The sequence below is a fragment of the Oncorhynchus masou genome, chromosome 13 (assembly GCF_036934945.1).
Source record: "Oncorhynchus masou masou isolate Uvic2021 chromosome 13, UVic_Omas_1.1, whole genome shotgun sequence".
Classification (NCBI taxonomy): domain Eukaryota; kingdom Metazoa; phylum Chordata; class Actinopteri; order Salmoniformes; family Salmonidae; genus Oncorhynchus; species Oncorhynchus masou.
This window is the reverse complement of record NC_088224.1, coordinates 52,418,824-52,436,831: the sequence shown is the minus strand read 5'-3', so window position 1 is coordinate 52,436,831 and position 18,008 is coordinate 52,418,824. Positions and strand designations below refer to the sequence as shown.

Here is an 18,008-nt window from a genome sequence, read left to right as displayed (position 1 = left end):
GAGTGAAGCCTCTAGTTCTTCATTCGGCTGCTCAGAGGTATCAGTGTGGATTTTGAGGGAAGGCTGCTCCAAATTACTATCATGAGAATACGATCAGGAGGCACATTTGTCTGTACTCAGCTCCAGACCTTTGCTGATTTTTTTTTTTTTGTTTTGTTATTTTAATAATACAGTTGCGTAGTACAAAATATCATGCGGTTTTTCCTGCCCTCCATTCATTGCATCAATCGCAATTGTTAAATAAACACAGATTGAGTTCTCCCTGTGCTCGTAATCTTATTCCCTGACCACGTTCAGAATTTTCAAACTGCAAAGCAAGTCTCTTGGCATACTTATTTCCCCCTGACACCTCTCGATATTCACTCGGGGTTTAGCGCAGTGATGTACAAGGACTCTCTGAAACTTCAAAAGGCAGATGTCTCGACAGATAATTATACAGTATGAAATGATTTAGAATTCTGGGGGAAGCGTCAAAGTTTAAACTTTTAACAATGCTAGTAATTAAAGGGGGACTTAAGGTTCTCTAGGCATTTAGATAGCTCCAAACTTCCAAGTTGAATTCTACAGCTTTCAAATATGCCAGGGCTGAGAGTTAATGATCAGTTGCACTACATGATGTGGATATATGGGGTTACAGGGATGGCAGGCAGCCATGTGTGTGTGTGTGGCGCATCAGCAGTCCTGAAGAGCAGAGCGGAGCAGCCCTCAGTGACTCTCATTTACTCTGTGTTTTAAAGGGAGCTACTTGCTGGTACTTCTCTGCCTGGTGTTTTAAAATGACAGATGTTAAAAGTAGGTGAATACATTTTATAAAGCGTTAGCTGAATAGAGCTAACTAGTGTTTTCTTCTGATTCAAGAACAGTTACTTTGGGCTTCTCACCTCGCCCACATACACCCACTTGCTAGTGATGCAAAACCGAATACTTTAAACCACTTTTACATCCGCTCTGATAGTTATGTGCTTGCAAGGGACAGGCCCAACTAGCAGACAGGAACATGAACATCTCCGCATTGAATTGGACTTGTTGCTCTGTTTTAGCTAATCTGAGGAAAGACGAGGCAATTCATGATGTGGAAATGTAGGTTCAAATTAGCATGTTGTGGATGGGAAACAAACACAAGCAGGAGTAAGAAAATGTGGAGTCTGCGTAGACGACAAAAGCCTTTGTCACCCTCTTCTAACAAGAGCCTTCCGACTAGGCTATGCATGCTGCCTTTCATCCCCTTTCTCCCCGACTGTACATTCTACATTTTTATTTGTTTTTTTTGTAGTGTCTACAAAATCAATTATGGCCTTGCTCAAGAGCACAGACCTTTTTTCCCCCCCCTTTTTTTTCTTCACCTAGTCAGCTCGGGGATTCGAACCAGCGACCTTTCGGTTACTGGCACAATGTTCTTAACCGCAAGGCTACCTGTCTTCCCCTGTCCTAGCCGTAGCAGGTGGCTCCCTGTCCTGCAAGTGAGCCCATAAGCCTTTTTGGTTTCGCAGCATGCTGCTCTCCCCGGGTTGCCTGTGGGCGCGGAGTGAGTGTGTGCCTCTGTAGCGCATGGCTGGCTGCACGGGGAGTGGGAGGCTTTTAGTGTGTGGGAGGCTTGTTTAGATTGGGATTTAGCTTGCTTCTGTGCGAGCGTGTTCAACCCCAACCCCTTTTCATCCTTGCAGTCCCCCTGGAGACATGCACAGGCTCAGTTGCTGTACCAGGTGGTCAAGATGCTGCCCCCCACCTCCCCCTTTTACACACAAACTTACACACACACACATCCTCCTTTTCTGCCCATCCCCCTTTCCTCTTCCTCCCCTCGTGTTTTGGCTCTGTTTACATCTTGCGGTGTGGTTCACGCGAAGGGAGGACGAGTGTTTGTGAGTGCCAGAGAGGCAGAGCTGTGATGTCATCGAGCTACTCGCGTTTGTCACTTTCCGCCCCCCTTAGTTCCCTGCAACCAACCAACAGCTTTAGCAGCCTGCCTGAGAAGATGCTGAGAAACACTGCCTGTATGAACTGCAGCACAGAGACAATCAGTGTCAGAGTTGAAGTGAGAGATGGATCGATCTAAAAATGCAGGTATCGGTGGGCAACATGATTTAAAAATTGATGATTTTAAAAGGGCAAAGCTGGTCATTTGAGGTTGCTATTATATTGCAAATGATCAACACTTGTCATCACAAACAAAAATCTAGGCTATATGCCAAATTAAATTGCAGTGGACTGAATGTGTCCTAATCACTATATTAATAGTAAATGTGATGTTAACAAGTTGGCTGTGCTATTCAGGTTGGAGTTAAAACTGTAGTGTGGACTCCTAGACAGCAGCTGCTCTACAAACTGGGCCGAAGGGACTTAAACTGCAGCCCCACATGCTGCTCTAAATAAAGATTATGAAATGACACACCCCCACTCCTCCGACACGGAGTCACACAAAAGACTTCCACGGGAACGTTGCGATATTAATCTCACCAGCCCTAGGGTTGGGTGGCTGTATATGATCTGTGGGGGTAAGGCCTAGCAAAGATGGGTATCTAAGGACTTTGGTGATTTCTGACATGCATATATGAGTTGTCTTTGGCCTCTTAACTTGCCCAGTTGTCCAAGTCTCTAATGCTCAGTACTGCTGACTGTCATAAACAACAATACTTGTGATAGTTAAACTGACAATCTAATATAAGTTTGCTGTTAAATTTACAGGCATTTTGCAGTTCATGAGCAGAGTCCCACCTTGGTGTTGGATGGCATTGAGTCCATCTGCCTCCTGTTTTATCTGCTTTCTCTATAATTACTGTTACACACTCATCCTGTGGCCCAGACATAATTACAAATGGAGGGTCCTGGAGACTGAGTAATATTCCATTTCTGTCCAATTCCAAGTGAGCGGAGAGGATCTTTAATTGAATCAATCCAAGGACACACTTCCTGGTGCTGTGATTGTGACTCGTTTATATCCTGATATAAAGTATCCCACACCCCACTGTAGAGACTGCACTGATTAGGTTCACCATCATATACAGTTGTAGACGAGGGTTGTGTCCCATATGACACCCTATTCCCTGTCTAGTGTGCTACTTTTGACACAAGTAGCGTTTTAAACGGGCATTTGAGATGCAGCCTAGTCAACTGAGAGATCACTATTAGTCATGTGTAACATGCTGTTTGGGTTGCTTTGGAATTTTTGAATTCCGGTAACTCCTACAGATGGCCTCGTTCACTGTGCCTTACCTCAAAATTTAGAAGAGGGAAACATTTAAGAGGAAAGTAAAATAAGTACCCCAATAAGTGAATGTGTGTGTTATGTCAGGAGATGAGTCATCCAATCAGGCCCTCTCAAAGATGACCTGACTGAGTGGGTGACATCACAGCAGATGTTAGGCAGCCTAGCAACCACTGCTGCTATGGATACCTGTGTGCTTTGATGGTACTTCCTGAAAGTGAAGAGAAACAAATGTAATTCTCAACGGTGCAGTAGATATCATTAAATACATCTGTGTAGCCTTATGACTGACTGCCTGTGCCCGTCAAATGCTATATTAAATGTTTCCCCAAAGATTTTAGAACTAAACCAAGGTAGGCCACAGCTTGTTGTTTCAAATGGGAACAAATGAGCCACAGTGGGCAGAGCCAGGCACGAGCTAGATCCGATGGCGTGTTCTAGCCTACAATAGCATATTTCTGTTGGGGAACGTCTGCTCTGAAGTGCGCGTGTGCAATAACTCAATTCGCCTTTGCATTCCTTTTAAACAATGCCATTTTTTGCAACTTTGTCAAAGGCTAAGATCTACGAAACCTGGTCCACTCTGTTGGTAACCGATTCTAGTTTTGGGAACAGAACTGTATTGAGATCAAATGTTTCATCGATAAGTACGTTTGCAGAATGTCGGCCCAAATCCATCTTCTCCCACTGCCCGCCACTGGGCTTCCTCTCACTACCATATTTACTACCATACCATAAACGCTATCCGGATGCTTCACATTTTATACATCTGATGAAATATCTATCTGTAGCTTCTCTATCTAGCTATGCTAATAGGCTTATTCAGCAATTTTCCCTTTTGTGGTATAGGCTACGAAAAAGCCCTTAGTTCACAGGGGCCCTGTAAACGCAGAATTCAGTGTTTTTCAGACAGCAAAAAAGAGTGCCTAAGAAATATCTTGCTGCTTTTGTTAACTCATCTTAAATGCTTCTTATTAGGGATGAAAGATATCGTAATTGGCCGATATTAGCTAAAAATGCCACATCAGTATCGGCCCTATGTCTAGTTTTAACGCAGACAATAACCTCTTTTGGCGCGTGAACCGCTAGCGGGACACCTACAACATCCAGTAAAATTGCAGAGCGGGAAATTCAAAATACAAAAATCGTAATATTAAATATTCATGAAAATACAAGTGTCATACATAATTTAAAAACTTAACTTCTTGTTAATCCAACTGTCAGATTTCAAAAAGGCTTTTACGGCGAAAGCATACCATGCAATTATCTGACAGCGCCCCACACAAATACTCAACCAGCACAGGTGTCACAAAATCACAAATAGCGATTAAATAAATCACTTACCTTTTTGAAGATCTTCCTGTTTGCAATCCCAATGGTCCCAGCTACACAATGAATGGGCGTTTTATAGTACGTTTGTAGTAGAATAGTATGTTCAATAGGGAAGATAAATAACGAAGAGCGAGCACTTCATTCACGCACCAACAAGGCTACTTTTCTAATGAGACACCTTGTAGTTCTTCCAACTACTCATTTAAAAAAAAAAAAAAAAAACGAGCCTGAAACCCTTTCTAAAGACTGTTGACATCTAGTGGAAGCCATAGAAACTGCAATCTGGGTCCTATCTATTTGTATTTCCCATAGGCTACCACTGAAATGGCCTGTGACCTCAAAATAAATAAATAACTGGATTGATTTTCCTCGGTTTTCTTTTGCCAAATCAGTTCTGTTATACTCACAGATATTATTTTAACAGTTTTAGAAACTTCAGAGTTTTCTATCCAATGCTACCAAGTATATGTATATCCTAGTTTCTGGGCCTGAGTAACGGGTCACGTCAGTCATCTGAAATTCCAAACAAAAACTAGTCTCCAAAACAGGTTTTAAAAACCGATGTGAAAGCTACCGTGCATACCTATATAACATAATAACGGCACGTGCAACACAGGACTCCTAACCTAGCCCACAATGTCTGCTGTGTAGATCGAGCAGTCATTTGAAAGGGTAAGACATTTTTCAGCGAGACAACTCAGCCGAAATTCATTAAAGCCAAGATAATGGAATTCATTGCCCTTGACAATCAACCGTTCTCTGTCGTGGGTGATGTTGACTTTCGCCGACTGGTCGGGCACCCGGTATACACTACCAAGTGAGCTATTTTTTTTCAGATGTTGCCTTACCGGAGTTACACAGTAATAGCGTCACTGCTATTAGCTTCACGACATACATACTATGGAACGCCGTTTGGGTCTTTGCGTGTCAAAGATAGTAGCACTGTCAAAGCTGTACAAAAAAAGTTTGTTCGTGGCTGGTGTTTGCAATACCGCATTGGTAATAAAGCATCATTTGTTTGACCACAACTGCTGGGGTAGCTAGCTAGCACCAATGTAACCAACCTGAAAACAATCACCAGTAGAACCTGCAGTCATTTTCATTATTCTTTGCAATGATTTAGGGATCCTTGTGAGAAAGTATTAGCTAGGTTGCCACTTGTTGTTCGTCTATTGAAATTGAACTTCAGTTCATGAAAATAAATAGTCAGCTACTTCACCCTGTTTCCCAAGCTAACATAACCAGCCAGCTAGCTTCATCTGGCTAGTGATGCTCGACCGGACCGGGTTATGTGTTGTGAAGCTTGCCACAATAAGGATTAGGTACAATAGTGGTATTTGTGGTTTAACTTCAAAATAAAAGTATGTAACTGACAGTGATGCAAATAGTAGAATTATGCCATACCTTTTATTTTGAAGGCTAACTGCAAATTCCACTATTGTACCTCATCCTTATTGCGGCTAGCTTCGCAGAGATTTGTCCGACCGCCATTAACCAAATAAGAACTGTCTTGTAAATTAGTATTATTTTAGATGACGCCTAGCTATGTAGTTAGCTAGCTAACTATAGCTACTGAAACAGTTTGTCGTGTTATTTGACACGCCAAATTGTGCTAGTGTCTTTTTTGACACCCAAAGATCCAAATGGCATTCCATAGAAATCCTGGTTGAGAATGAAACAAATGAACAACGAAACATCACAGCAAGTGAGTGAAAGAAATACATTTGGTTATGTTTTACTGGTAATGAGGATTTATGTAAATTCTGACAAAATAACTTTTGGTTAGTCTGTGTGTGTGTGACCTTTTTATTTAATTAGGCAAGTCAGTTAACACATTCTTATTTACAGTGATGGTCTGGATGGCGCTGGGCCAATTTATGTGCCGCCCTATAGGACTCCCAGTCACTGCCGGATGTGATACAGCCTGGTTTCGAACCAGGGACTGTAGTGATGCCTCTTGCACTGAGATGCAGTGCCTTAGACCGCTGCGTCCGTGTGTGTGTGTGTGTGTGTTAGCTATTTAATTGTACTAGAATGCTTAAAAAGCCGCAAAAATTGTAAGTATCGGTTATCTGTATATTTATTTATTAATTATTTTTTTGACAAGGACAATATAGCATATCGGTATCGGCCAAAAATATCATATCGGTGCATCACTACTGCCTGACATCAGACACATTTTGTGTTTCAGTTGCTCTTCCCCAGGATGGGAATTCACTAACAGGCATTATATCAGCAGACTGCGCTCTGACTGTGTAGCTACATTTCTCTGCTGTTTTTCTCGCTGTAGCCTACTTTTCTCAGGTAAAATGCCAGATTAACTTCAAGCCAAACAGAAAATGTAGCTGGATACATTGTTTCAATGATAAACATTAGAAATATCATGGCCACGAATCATTTTTGCACAAGTACCTTGCTTTTTCATTGTAAGCTAATTTACTTGTGTGGCTCCTAGCCAAATAGTTTTGCGCTTCTGATGAAAATTAAGATAATTCAGCAGAAAATATGTTTTGCGCTAATGTATTTTTTAAGGGGACTAGACTATCTTCGTTATGAGTGGTTTCAGGATGACTGAAGTGCACAGCTAGGCCTGAATATTCTGTCTTTGGATGCTTTGTATTCTGAATCAGTTTATTCATTCATCACTTTGACCTTAAAAAAAACAATACTTTAATGCTGTTATTCTATTGAAGTATTTCGACAAACGTGTTAACGTTTTGGTCAGATTTCATGCATCTTGTCTTTTCCTGCCATAGGAAGGAGCGTTTGGAGGCTTTGGTGCAGTCAGTGAACACCGAAGAATGCAGAGTCAGTCGAGGACGTTGGCAGGTGAGGTGTTTTTATTTATGTACACTACATGACCAAAAGTATGTGGACGCCTGCTCGTCCAACATCTCATTCCAAAGTCATGGGCATTAATATGGAGTTGGTCCCCCTTTGCTGCGCCACTCCTCTGGGAAGGCTTTCCGCTAGATGCTGGAACTTTGCTGCAAGGACTTGCTTCCATTCAGTCACGAGAGCATTGGTGAAGTCGGGCACTGATGTTGTGCGATTAGGCCTGGCTCACAGTTAACATTCCAATTCATCCCGAAGGTGTTTGATGGAGTTGAGGTCAGGGCTCTGTGCAGGTCAGTCAAGTTCTTCCGCACTGATCTTGACAAACAAATTCTGTATGGACCTCGCTTTGTTCTCGGTGGCGTTGTCATGCTGAATCAGGAATGGGCCTTCCCAAAACTGTTGCCACAAAGTTGGAAGCACAGAATTGTGTAGAATGTCTTTGTATGCTGTACTGTTTAGGGGCCTAGCCCAAACCATGGAAAAACAGCCCCAGACCAATATTCCTCCTCTAAACTGTACATTTGGCACTATTTCTATTTTATTTAACCTTTATTTTAAAGTCAGTTAAGAATAAATTATTTACAATGACGACCTACCAAAAAGCTTCCCGCCCGGACGAGGGCTGGGTTTAGAATAAAAATATAGGACAAAACACGCATCATGGCAAGAGACAACACGACATAAAGATACCTAAGATGACAACACAGCATGGCAGCAACACATGACAACATGGTAGCGACAACATGGTAGCAACACATGGCAGCAGCACATGGTACAAACATTATTGGGCACGGACAACAGCAAGAAGGTAGAGACGACAATATATCATGCAATGCACCCACAACTGTCAGTGTCTATACATTCGGGCAGGTAGCGGTCTCCTCGCATCCGCCAAACCCAGATTTGTCCATCGGACTACCAGATGGTGAAGTGTGACTCATCACTCCAGAGAACGCATTTCCAGTCCTCCAGAGTGCAATGGCGGCGATGCTTTACACCACTCCAGCCGACGCTTTGCATTGCACATGGTGATCTTAGGCTTGTGTGTGGCTGCTCGGCCATGGAAAATTTCATTTCATGAAGCTTTCGACGAACAGTTCTTGTGCTGATGCTGCTTCCAGAAGCAGTTTGCGACTTGGTAGTGAGTGTTGCAACCGAAGACAGTTGATTTTTGCACGCTTCAGCACTTGGCAGTCCCATTCTGTGAGCTTGTGTGGCCTACCATTTCGTGGCTGAGCCATTATTGCCGAACCCACTAATTTGAAGCGGTGTCCACATACTTTTGTGTGTGTGTGTATACAGTGCATTCGGAAAGTATAAAGACCCCTTTTACTTTTTCAACATTTTCTTACGTTACAGCCTTATTCTAAAATGTATATATTTTTTAAATCCTTGGGAATTTACACAATACCCCATAATGATGAAGCGAAACAGGTTTTTAGACATTTTTGCACATTTTATAAAAAAATTAACTGATACCGCATTTACACATGCATTCAGACCCTTTACTCTGTACTTTGAAGCTCCTTTTGGCAGCGATTACAGCCTCGAGTCTTCTTGGGTATGACACTACAAGTTTGGCACACCTGTATTTTGGGAGTTTCTCCCATTCTTCTCTGCAGACCCTCTCAAGCTCTGTCAGGTTGAATAGAGAAAGTCGCTGAGCAGAACCTCCTTTTAATGCCCAAGATATTGGAATGAGATGTTTGACAAGTAGGTGTCCACATACTTTTAGTTCTGTGTGTGTGTGTATATATCTCTCTCGCAAAAGTAGTAGAAGTAGCCCCACTTATTTGAAACCCATTATTTTTGTTTTGTACCAGTTACTCCCACGCAGGAGAAGAAGCCCAGAGGCCGACCCCCGCGGGCCCTGACTGCACAGAAAGGGCCTGCAGGCGCCGGCCCTTCCCCCTCGCCTTCCTCGGGGAAACCCGAGGGCCAGGAGTGGCCTGTGGAGAAGGCCAAGCGGCTGCCCGGGAGGCCGCCTGGCTCTGGAGAGAAGAGGAGAGGCCGTCCGCCGGCCTCTGGCACCCAGAGAAGTTTGCAGGCCGGCAGCCATACAGACAATGACAGCAGGCAGGTGGGGCAGGAGCACAGCTCCACAACTACACACCGCAAGGACCGAGACGAGGAGAGGAAAGCCACAAAGAGAACGCCCCTGGGCTCCGTGCAGCAGCACGACACAGAGGCCAAGCCTCCCAAAGCGAGCCGCGAGTCCAAGGTGACCAAACTGAAGCGGCTGCGGGAGGTCAAACTGAGCCCACTCAAGGCCATCGCCAGGAAGTGTGTGCCGGTGCCCGGCGTGCCCCGGCGCAGGCGAGGACGGCCTCCATCTGCCGAGCGCCTCAAAGCCGAGGCTGCTGCTGCCCAGGCCTCTTGTTCAGAGGAAACCAAACAAAAGTCCTTCAGCGTCCGCCGGGACAGAGATGCGGACCCCCACACTCCTCAACAGCAGTCTAAGCTCAGGGCGTCCCACTTTGCTGAGGAGGACGACGGCCCCGACGTCCACAGCTCCTCTAGCCCGCTCCCCTCATCCTCTCCCTCCAAGCTGGGCAGGCCACTGAACCTGAGAACCAGCCCTCGCCACATCAAGCCCGTGCGCATCGTTCCCCCCTCCAAACGCACTGACGCCGCAATCGCCAAGCAGCTGCTTCAGCGCGCCAAGAAAGGTGCGCAGAAAAAAAAACTGTTAGAGAAGGAGGTGGTTGCCATAGGAGGCCAAGGGGCAGCAGCCATGGAGGCAGGCATCCGGAGGAGGAGGAGAACGCAGCTGAAGAACATCAGGCAGTTCATCATGCCCGTGGTGAGCACTGTCTCGCTGCGCATCATTAAAACCCCAAAGCGCTTCATCGAGGACGAAGGCAGCTTCGGCGCCTCTCACCCCCACATGAAGATGGCACGGTTAGATGCTGTTCCGCCCCCCGTCGCTGCCCCCCATCCCGCTTTGGCGGCCTCCCCCATGCGGGCGTCTACAGCTGCAGTCACCGCCGCCGCTGCTAAAGCTGTGACCGCAGCTCCGGTTGACACCATCCCTCCCCCACCTCCCACTGTCACACCCAGCAGGGCCACGGCCGTGGCGGCCAGCCTGCTCAACAACAGCTGCAACAACAGCACCAGCAATGGGCGCTTCAGCAGCAGTGTCGCCTCGTGTGGCTCCAGCGCGGTGTCCCTGCACTCCTCCCAGCTCTCGTCGGGTGAGTCGTCCCGATCCAGCAGCCCCAGTCTGGATGACTCGTCGTGCGACTCCCAGGCTTCGGAGGGCACTCAGGCCCTGTCCGAGCCGGATGAGCATGACGACGAGCGAGACCACTCCCCATCCTCCCAGGGAGAGAGGGAGGGAGACATGCTGCACTCCTCCAGGCATCCGTCAGAGCCCGAGCCGGAGCAGCGTGTTCTGATTGAGCGGGGCCGGAGGGGCCGCAGAGGGCAGGGTGTGGGCAGGGGCAGCCTTGGGGCAAGGGGAAGAAGCAGCCTGGTCACCGGAGGGAAGAAGGCTATCATCAGCCCGGCCACGGGAGTTTTGATGTCCAACTCTCAACAAGCCGCCTCCGCCGCCTCCTCGTCTTCGTCCCCCCCGCCCCCCCCTCTCCTTAGCTCCCCGCAGCAGGCCCAGTCAGGCTCCAACACAGCGGAGCATCACCCCCACTCTCCTTGGATCCTGCCCCACCTGTTTCTCCAGGGCCAGTCATTGGTGCTCTCCAGCCTGCAGGACAAGCGCAGGTCCATCCTGAGAGAGCCCACCTTCCGCTGGACATCTCGGTCTCGCACCGATCAGCAGTACTTCTCCTCCGCTAAGTATGCCAAGGAGGGCCTTATCCGCAAGCCTATCTTCGACAACTTCCGCCCTCCACCTCTCACGGCTCAAGACGTGGGTCTAATGCCCCATGGCGCTGGTACCGGGGCGGTTGCTTCAGCGGGTTACCCGGCGCCAGGCGGTGGGACAGGGGCGGGCACCCGCCTGTTCTCTCCACTACATCACCACCACCACCACCAGCAGCACCCCTCGTCCCGCTTCGAGTCGCCACTCCAGAAGCGCAGCCCCCTGCTGCGCGCCCCGCGCTTCACTCCCAGCGAGGCGCACTCGCGCATCTTTGAGTCGGTCACCCTGCAGTCGTCATCGGGGAGCAGCCCGGGATCGCTCTCTCCCCTCCAGTCCTCCCCCAAGTCGGGCCGGTCGGTGAGACGCAAGAAGAGGACGACCCCGGGACCCCTGCGAGGTCAACCCCGGTCCCCCTCACACTCCATGACCACGAGGAGCAGCCAGCCAGGGGCCCCGCCCGGAAAAGGTCCCTCTGAACCGTCTGTGCTGACAGGCTCCATCTCCACTGGTGCCAGCAGCACCAGTAATTCCCTCAGCTCTCTGCCCACTAGTGCCTTAACGCCTGCTGCTTTCAGCTCCTTCTCACCGGGCCCCCTGGGCCACTCCACACACGGACCTTCCTCCTCCGACGGACATAGAGCAGCCGGGAGCCTTGGTGGTGGTGGTACGGGTGGCAACTCCGCTTCTTGCTCCTCTTCCCAACTCTTCTCTCTCTTCACTTCCAGCCCCCAGGAGACGGGCCGCGGTGCTGGGAAAGGAGGGAGAGAGAGGAGCGCCTCTGCTTCCCGGGACTCTGCTCCTGTCAAGGAGAAGGAAAGGGAGACCGAGAAAAGCAGAGAGCGTGAGAAAGAGAACAAAAGGGAGGGCAGAAAAGATTGGGAGAGGAGAGGCAAGGCGTCCACTCCAGACGCCTCTCCCAATAGGACACCCAGCCTGTTTGCCGGGGAGGGGCGGGAAGGGGAGGAGTCTCTGACCTCCCTCGCTCCTAAAAAGACACCTGGTAGGAAGAAGTCTGTTCCCGTGGACTCGGGTACAGAGGCATCACCTGTAGAAAGGGCTGCAGTCCACTCCTCTATCCCCCTTATCTTGACCAAGGGCCGCGCCTCCAAAAAGACCCGGCCTTCGGAGAGGGGGCCAGAGGCTGAACTTGGGGAGAAGGAGAAAACAACATGTGTCCCTGCCCAGCAGGCAGGCCTTCCCCCGGGACAGACCGTCAGCAAGAAGCCCCCGGCGGTCCCATCCTTGGGCTCCATGCTGGCGCACGCCGAGAAGCAGCCTGTGGCCGACAAGCGGGTGGCAGGCCTGCTGAAGAAGGCCAAAGCGCAGTTGTTCAAAATCGAGAAGAGCAAGTCGCTGAAATCCCCAGACCATCCTAAAGTTCAGGTTAGTTCCCCTCTTCCTTCCCCGCAGCCTCTTCTCCGCTGACTTGGGCTATTTCTGTTGGTTTACTTTAACACGGAAAGGGTTTTGATACTTTTCATTTGCTATCTCCTCACAACCACAATGAAATCATTTGACATGATTCTGAGAATGTTTGCTGCCATCAATAACACTGAGTGTTTTGAACACAGACTGCAACTTGATAGCAGGAATGTCCCTGAAAGGGGTTTATTCAAGGGGAATTCTGCCAAACCACGTTGTACATTATGCATTATGTAGACAGACGTGCACAAATATATTCTCCTTTAGAAAAACCACCCCCGAAAGATGTGTATGTATTTAAGAGGACTGTCGTCAACTGGTAAGAGAGCCTTGAGAATGATGGTTTACAGATTAGGGCTGTCACGATACCAGTATGGTGATTTGATTTTTCCACCAAAACAAAAAGAACTTGAAGCAGACTGAACTCTGCTTCAAGACTTTGCTGTATGGAAATGATTGTATGGTAGTCTTTAGCTTGGACAATAAACAAAATGTGACTGCGATAACAGGCTATGTGTCTGCAACATAACTATTTTCCTCAAGAAATGGAAGTCTGCTTCATGCTTTGCTTCCTTTCCACGAATCTGCATAGCTTCTCAATACTGGTATTGGGACAGCCCTATTACAGAGTAGCCCCTTTCAGAGACTGATTTAGAGTTAACATAGATGTTTTGTGTTTTTTTTTTAATAATAATTGAAACACAGACCCAGAATACGGCCACTTTATCTCGAGCCAGTGAAGTGACTTTTAACTGTGCAGATTTGTTTTGGCTTTACTCCACCAGAGTCATGAGAGCGACTCTTCGGAGACGTCGGTGCGAGGGCCACGCATCAAGCACGTGTGTCGGCGCGCCGCTGTGGCCCTGGGCCGCAACCGGGCCGTGTTCCCCGACGACATGCCCACTCTCAGTGCCTTGCCGTGGGAGGAGAGGGAGAAGATCCTGTCTTCCATGGGGAATGATGGTGAGATCCGTGTTAAACGGGCACGCCCCCTTTTGAATATTTGTAATGACGTATGACCCGCTCGCATAATCAAATGCTCCTCCGACAAATCAAAGTTGTGGCGTTTGATGATAAAGGGCCGTATCTCATTCTGTTTCATATGTTCCTGGCCTGGCACCCCATTACAAGAGTGATTACCTGTTTCGATTTGGGACCTTTTTTCGATCCGTCACCATATTATGCTGTGAATCCCCCCCCTCCCCCAGACAAATCTTCAGTGGCGGGCTCAGAGGAGGCGGAGCCCCAGTCCCCTCCCATCAAGCCGGTGATGAGGCACACCAAGATCATCCAGGAGGGAGGGGCGGCGCCCAGGAAAGGGCGGCGGTCGCGGCGCTGCAGGCAGTGTCCCGGCTGCCAGGTCCCCGACGACTGCGGAGTCTGCACCAACTGCCTGGACAAGCCCAAGTTCGGGGGCCGCAATATCAAGAAGCAGTGTTGCAAGTGTGTATGAGAAATTGAGAATCCTGTTATGTTGACTTGAGTTGAGCGATAATCCCAGTCTCACTCATTTCACGCCACAATGTTTGACTGATGTGACTGACTGTAATGCTTGTATGTTGTCGCAGGGTCCGAAAGTGTCAGAACTTGCAGTGGATGCCTTCCAAGATTTTTCTCAAGAAGCAAGTGAAAGGTCTGTGTCTGCATAAAGCCACATTGTCTGTCATTCACAGTTCTCAGTGTAATTGATGGGATTGTATAATTTTTTATTTTCAGGCAAAAAATACAAGAAGAAGAACAAACTGTCTGACAAAAAGGAAGCATTACACCCCGTCAAGGGCCCAACAAGCACTGAGCCCAGTCTCAAACAGGTCCCGCCCCCTTTGAAGGAGGAGCCCCCTCGCAAAAAGAGTGTAACCCCTCCCCCGAAGCCAGGTGAGGAGAAGCAAAAACAGTCACCGCCACAGTTGCAGTCCCCCCCAGCCGACAACCCTACCCCCCCAAACGACCAGGCCCCCAGCTGCACCACCGCCCCTGGGCAAGACCAGAAACATCCTGCACCGGCACCCACGGGTGCTGCTAGTAGGAAGGAACGTAAGCCCCAGCAGCCCACCCCTCCCTCCTCCCCTTCCTCCTTCTCTTCCTCATCGTCCTCCTCACTCCAGAGCTCCCCCTCCCCACCAACACCCCAGCCCCAGCAGCCACCACAGCAGCATCAGAGGCCACAGCCCACCCAGGGGACTGCAAAAAAGGAGGGCGCAGGGGCTTCTAAGTCTCCGCCCACAGAAACCAAGAGGAAGCCCCAGCAGCAGAGCTTAGCCACGCCCATCACAGACACGGGTAGGAGGAGCCATAGCATGAAATCTCCAATTGTAATGGTTATGATGACCCCTTTCTGAAATGGCTAGAATATAGCTGTTTTCCCTTGCACGTTAGTATATCCAACTGTTAACACTATTAAATAATATAAGTTTCTCTCTTGATGCGGTCTAAAGCACTGATTTGCTCTAAATGGGATAGTAGCTAACGTTGGTACTCTTATAACCTGTGTCCCCTCAGCACCCGAAGGGAAACAAATGAAGAAACAGGCATCTCGCTCTGTCCCACCACCACCTAAACCCACCAAACCAAAAGAGAAGGTATGTTCTGCACTAGGGCTGTTGCGGTGACTGTCTTACCGCCATACCGGCAGTCATGAGTCATGACCGCAGTAAAATTCCATGTGACACCTGAGTCACGGTAATCTCCTCTTAGGTACTACCAACGCAAGTCCTGAGTGCATAACTCGCTAACAACCATCAGGTTGCTAATGGCCCGATACTCGGGGCCATCTAACCACTCTGACATCAATGCAAATGCAATCAAAAATCACAAACACTTATCATCAAAACAGTATTATGCTTTTAAAACTCACCTCACTGGGGATGATTCATTTGAAGGATGAAGTTCAACAGCCGATTGAAACTGAGTGAAAAAACACACACACACACACACACACAGTACCAGTCAAAAGTTTGGACACAACTGCTCATTCTTCTTTATTTTTACTATTTTCTACGCTGTAGATGAATAATAGTGAAAATTTAACAACTATGAAATAACACATGGAATCATGTAGTAACCAAAAAAGTGTTCAATATATTTTGATTGTCACTTTTTTTTTTTTTTGGTTACTAGCTGCAGAATGCTGTGGTAGCCATGCTGGTTAAGTGTGCCTTGAATTCTAAATAAATCGCTGACAGTGTCATCAGCAAAGCACACCGTCATACCACCACCTCCATGCTTCACGGTGGGAACCACATGTGGAGATCATTCGTTCCCCTACTCTGCATCTCACAACGACACGGCGGTTGGAAGCAAAAATCTCAAATTTGGACTTCAGACCAAAGGATATATTCCACCGGTCTAATGTCTGTTGCTCGTGTTTCTTGTCCCAAGCAAGTCTCTTCTTAGACCATGAAGACCTGCTTCACATAGCCGCCTCCTGAACCGTTAATGTTGAGATGTCTGTTACTTGAACTCTGTGAAGCATTTATTTGGGCTGCAATTTCTGAGTCTGGTAACTTTTTACTTTTTTGGTTACTACATGATTCCATACGTGTTATTTCATAGTTTTTGATGTCTTCACTATTATTCTACAATGTAGAAAATAGTATAAATAAAGAAACCCTTGAATGAGTAGGTGTTCTAAATCTTTTGACCAGGTAGGTAGTTATGAGAACCGGCAGAAAGCATATATTGTCTGCTAAATGAACAAGCCTACATCCTACGGTATGGTGCGTAGCCAGAAAACATACAGTAGGCCAACTCATCTTCTTCTGAAATGCAGTTTCTTCATATCATAATGGTTCTTTTAGACCTGCCTAAAAAAGAAATATGGATTTATTGTCTTGGTGTACATTTTTAAATACATTTATTAGAATTTCTTCAATGTTGATGTTCCAAAGATGTGCATCAGCTGCTTGTATGTGGCGTGGAGGCCTGGAAATGTTAGATGTGTTTCTGTTAACGGTCAGTTACTGTGTACGGGCAATCTTTTGCATGACAAGAACCGGTTGACCAAATTCCATGACCGCCACAGCCCTATTCTGCAGTTCCCTTTATGACATGATTTGTTTTTGTAAGGCGTTGCCAAAGGCAAATAAATGTCCCATCTTTGGATGGGCAATTAAGTGATATACAATTATATTCCATAAGTCCCATGCATGTCACTTGGCCTTCATCCCTGACCCCTCTCCTCTACCTCCCCAGCAGCAGAAGCCGTTGGCCAACAAACCTGAGAGCAGTACTTTAAACTTGCTGAGCACTCCCTCGACTGGGGGCACCGCCAAGCAGAAAGTGCCCTGCGACGGAGTGCACAGAATCAGAGTGGATTTTAAGAAGGACCATGACGTGGAAAACGTCTGGGCCACGGGCGGCCTCGGCCTCCTCACCTCCGTGCCAATCACCCCGCGGGTCGTCTGCTTCCTCTGTGCCAGCAGTGGCAACGTCGAGGTGAGTCACGGGCGCCTCTTGCAAGCTCTCTCTCTCTCAAGGTGAGGACCGGTTGGCCTCACTCTCAAAATGAGGGAAAAGGAGAGCTTCTTTATTTCAAAAGAACAATTTAATAAAGTGAGCTAGTCCTCTAACATAACATGGTGGTACACCCCCTGGACAGGTTGCTAGTCTATCACAGGGTTGTACCGGACAGCACCAGCGGGCCCACTATGACATATCAAAGGCTACGAATGGGTTTGGAAGGTATTCAGATTTACATACAGATTCTATACAGTATACGGTATTACCAAAACAATTTAGGTAGGAGGAGATTCTTGATCCAGGAGGGGATTGATTGTCTCTGCTGTAACCAAGAAGCTTGATCTTGCCATCTAACCACTTGGCTAGCAAGTTGGCAAACCAAATGCATAGCTGGAGCCCTGAGCTAGATAGAATCTATTTGGCACATCTTAGTTAACTTATAGTTAGTTATAAGCAGTGGTGTAGAACGCCCCAGTGAGGGTATTGATAATCATACCGTCGGAATATCTAAATACCCTAATATACTGTGTAGTATACAGCAACAAACACTCAGATGGCACACAGGCCACATGGTTTAGACCCATAGTGGTAGTCTTCAGGCAGTTCAAAGTGTCTGAATAATGCCTCTCTCACACACAGCCTTTTTATATCCACACATCCCACTTCAGTACCCATTTTTATTCATTTGGAACCGACTGAACTCCCCACTGACTGTGAACTGCACCGACACGCCTCCCTCCCTCTCCTTCTCCTCCAGTTTGTCTTCTGCCAGGTGTGCTGCGAGCCCTTCCATCTCTTCTGCTTGGGGGAGACTGAGCGCCCTCTGGAGGAGCAGTGGGAGAACTGGTGTTGTCGCCGCTGCCGTTTCTGCCACACCTGTGGCCTCCAGCACCAGAAGACTAAAGTAAGGCTCTCCCTTTCAAATGATTTCAG

At 47.7% G+C, this 18,008-nt stretch overlaps 1 protein-coding gene across 4 annotated transcripts in view; it reads left to right on the top strand.

The window, feature by feature from the left end:
• Positions 1-18,008, top strand: part of kmt2a (lysine (K)-specific methyltransferase 2A) — a 55,372-nt gene that overhangs the window by 3,966 nt on the left and 33,398 nt on the right. For 2 of the 4 annotated variants that reach the window (XM_064984230.1, XM_064984229.1), the window contains exons 2-10: positions 7,294-7,366; positions 9,199-12,578; positions 13,403-13,580; positions 13,826-14,060; positions 14,186-14,250; positions 14,334-14,897; positions 15,117-15,196; positions 16,812-17,051; positions 17,833-17,979. In XM_064984230.1, the coding sequence (XP_064840302.1) occupies positions 7,294-7,366; positions 9,199-12,578; positions 13,403-13,580; positions 13,826-14,060; positions 14,186-14,250; positions 14,334-14,897; positions 15,117-15,196; positions 16,812-17,051; positions 17,833-17,979 (4,962 nt within the window). Of the gene's footprint in view, positions 1-7,293; positions 7,367-9,198; positions 12,579-13,402; positions 13,581-13,825; positions 14,061-14,185; positions 14,251-14,333; positions 14,898-15,116; positions 15,197-16,808; positions 17,052-17,832; positions 17,980-18,008 lie in introns of all 4 variants that reach the window. The other 2 variants (XM_064984227.1, XM_064984226.1) reach the window with 1 other exon arrangement.